Raw genomic sequence first — 3,110 nt, 5'->3', positions numbered from 1 at the left:
AAACTCTGAGTCAGTCACCATGGCAACTGACTCTGTGAACCTAACCTGCTCGCTACCAGGTTTTCTTTAAGAAACCCTGAGTTCACCCTGTCTCCCCCCTACTGAAGCAAGCTGGCAGACAGACATGGGTTGTCCGTATATAGGAAATCCGATTGATATCGAGGCAGAATTAATTCGTAATGCCTTACGCCGGGAGAGGATCTTTAGACCCCGTTTAGATGTGCTGTCTTTCCCAAATAAATATCTGTTTGAACGGTACCGTTTCTCATTAAATTCAATCATTTACCTGAACAATATTCTCCGGCCACACATATGAAATGTGACACACTGCGGACGTGCGCTCTCATCGGAGCAAATGTTGTGCATCGCGCTACGTTTTTTTGCGAACAGTAGCTTTTTATACAATATTGGTGATGCTGAACACATCGGAAAGGCCACGGTGTGTAGAGCTGTCAGAAAGGTGACAATAGCTCTGAAACGCCTGCTGCCCATAATGGTGGTGTTCCCTGGGCACAAACCTCTGAGGAACATAAAAGAGGAGTTCCACAGGATTGCAGGTAACTAATGTAGAAATCTGTTTAAGTCAATGACAATATTCTAAAATCATGTTCTGTATTGTATATTATATTTAATATTATGTTAGAGACATTCTGCTGCAACCTCAGACTGAGATCAGTAATTAGCTATTATTTTGCAGGGCTTCCCAATGTATTAGGGTGCATAGATGGCACCCAAATACCCATCACTGCTCCAGCAGAAAATGAGGGGGACTATGTTAATAGGAAGTCCTTCCACAGCATTAATGTTCAGGTACATTAACTAGCCTTTTATCTTAAAGTGACAGACTATACATCACAATATATTGCAACTAACATGTCATCCTCTGCACTTTCAAGATCATATGTGATGCAACACACATAATCACTAATGTGGAGGCCAAGTGGCCAGGCTCCGTCCATGATTCCCGGATCTTCCGCGAGTGTAGCCTGAGCAATAGATTTGCAGGTGGTAAGTAGCCCAAAGCGTTGTGCAAATATCATTCATTGTCTTTCTCTTTAAACACAACCAAATGTATCCATTATAATTGCAGGAGAGTTTGATGGCTACCTACTTGGGGACCGAGGATATCCGTGCCAGCCCTCTCTACTGACCCCTTACCCTGACCCTGAGCCGGGCCCCCAACAGCGTTTCAATGGGGCCCACTGCAGGACTAGAGCCCGGGTTGAGATGACTTTTGGCATTCTCAAATCCCGGTTCCAGTGTCTGCGTAAACTCAGGGTCACCCCAGAGAGGGCATGTGACATTATAGTGGCATGTGTGGCAATATTGCCACTATTAGAGGAGAGCAACACCCTGCCATACAAGTTAATGACCCTGAGGATGACCATCCCATCTACCCTGTAGATGTCCAGGATGGAAGGGCCGTAAGGGATATCATTTGCCGCAATCACTTTTCTGATTGAAACCAGTCAAATAAAAGACAAATAACTCACATTTCATTTGGTCTTCTTTATTCCCTATAAAGTACAAATGCAACAGTCAGTATTTGTAATATTGTTCAAAAATTAACAAATTTCACCTTTGACAATGCACCCACCTCAGCTGGCGTTCTAGTAATTGAATTTCCAAGTCTGCATTCCTGATCTGGCGGTCCAGGTACACCATTTCTTTATTGGTTTTAGCCATCTTTTTAATAAGGTGCCCATTTAAGTCCCATACATACACTCGCATATTATACTGTACTGTTCACACACACTTACATCTTACATGGGCACTTTTGTCTAGGGGAGTGAGTGTCTCGGACGAGCTGCGCCCAGGGATGCCTTCAGCCACTGGTCGTCCATAATTTTGGCTCAGGCCCAGCTCCTCAGCCTCTGTCAGAGGTGGTGGTGGCGGCCCTCCACCTGTTTTTCGGGCCTCTGCCTTCTTTCTGTTGGCTGAGTAGAACTCAAATGTTACTAAGCAGGATATTAGGCAAGAGGCAGACATAAAAGTTGAAACACTATTTTTTTGGGGGGGGTAACTGTAACTGAATGAGGTTACTGAAGCTACTTTGTTTAGTAAATCAAATATGAATCACACTAAAGAAAGGCACAATCATGACCAAGTGAAATATGCCTTACCTGTTTGAATGATGTTTTTATATTTCATTTTAAGTTGTTTCCACGTGCGTTTCTCCCCTGTGAGATTGCACCTACATGAAAATCAGATTTATTCAAAACCACTCCACCACTTTTTCACCTGTAAGCTACGATTTTAATTAAGTGTGGTTAAATGTTAAATTAATGGACGAGTGCATTCAAACTTACGCGTTGACTCGGGCAGCAATTTTCTCCCATGCTGCCTCTCTCTCCTTGGCAGCTTTAGCAGTGTTACTTTTTCTTCTAAATATATGTTCATGTTCGCTGTACGAATTCATGAGTACTTCCAGTTCCACTTGTGTGAAATAAATTGATCGCTTCTTTTCTTGTGTTGCCATGGTGACTCGAGGTATCAGGGCTCCATTGATGATGGCTTTTTATTGTGGTTGTGCACGTGCTTAACTCAAGGTGTACCTACTCAGAGTTGATTGAACTACTTCAAATCAGCTGTTCTGGAACCGGATACTCAGAGTTTCCCAGCTCAGGGTAGGTCAACTCAGAGTTAAAGATTAGACTCGGAGTTTGTTGAACCTCCTACCTGGAATACCCCTCAGAGGACACTCACTGATGACCATGCTGATAATATGTTAAGCACTCACGTGTGTGTGTGTGTGTGTGTGTGTGTGTGTGTGTGTTGTCAAAATAAACATGTTTTCTTGTGTTCTGTCTATTTACCTGCTGCAGTGTGTACACGTTTCTCAGTCACCCCATGTTTAGCTAATGAATGTCAGTTATTTGAAACTCCAACACAGTCATAATGAAGAGAAAACACATTTGGAAATAAATGACCATATGATAAATACAGACAGATATGAATCAGCTCAAATAAAGTGGGACTTCATTTCTTTATGAAACATGATATGATGGCTTTGTCTGTAATGTCCCCTTTTCAACCATGTTGTTGTTGTTGTTGTTGTTGTTGTTGTTGTTGTTGTTGTTGTTGTTGTTGTTGTTGATCAGCAGGTGGCA

The 3,110-nt window shown here is 42.5% G+C and overlaps 1 protein-coding gene across 1 annotated transcript; it reads left to right on the top strand.

Annotated features, from left to right (window-relative positions):
* The first annotated feature begins 212 nt into the window (after nt 1–212).
* LOC126384094 (putative nuclease HARBI1) lies at nt 213–1,410 on the top strand. The gene is made up of 4 exons (XM_050034982.1): nt 213–557; nt 698–810; nt 897–1,008; nt 1,091–1,410. Exons 1-4 carry the CDS (start codon nt 356–358, stop codon nt 1,402–1,404), a joined length of 741 nt encoding a protein of 246 aa, XP_049890939.1. The 5' UTR covers nt 213–355; the 3' UTR covers nt 1,405–1,410.
* Nucleotides 1,411–3,110: the final 1,700 nt, after the last annotated feature.

This window comes from Epinephelus moara, chromosome 22 (assembly GCF_006386435.1).
Source record: "Epinephelus moara isolate mb chromosome 22, YSFRI_EMoa_1.0, whole genome shotgun sequence".
NCBI lineage: Eukaryota > Metazoa > Chordata > Actinopteri > Perciformes > Serranidae > Epinephelus > Epinephelus moara.
This window is presented reverse-complemented; position numbering and strand designations above follow the sequence as displayed.

Excerpts from the sequence above, each read along its gene's own strand:
- LOC126384094 (XM_050034982.1), top strand. The coding sequence starts at position 356 with ATGTTGTGCATCGCGCTACGTTTTTTTGCGAACAGTAGCTTTTTATAC. Across the intron at positions 558-697 it reads GGAGTTCCACAGGATTGCAG|GGCTTCCCAATGTATTAGGG; the intron begins GTAACTAATGTA and ends ATTATTTTGCAG. Across the intron at positions 811-896 it reads TCCACAGCATTAATGTTCAG|ATCATATGTGATGCAACACA; the intron begins GTACATTAACTA and ends TGCACTTTCAAG.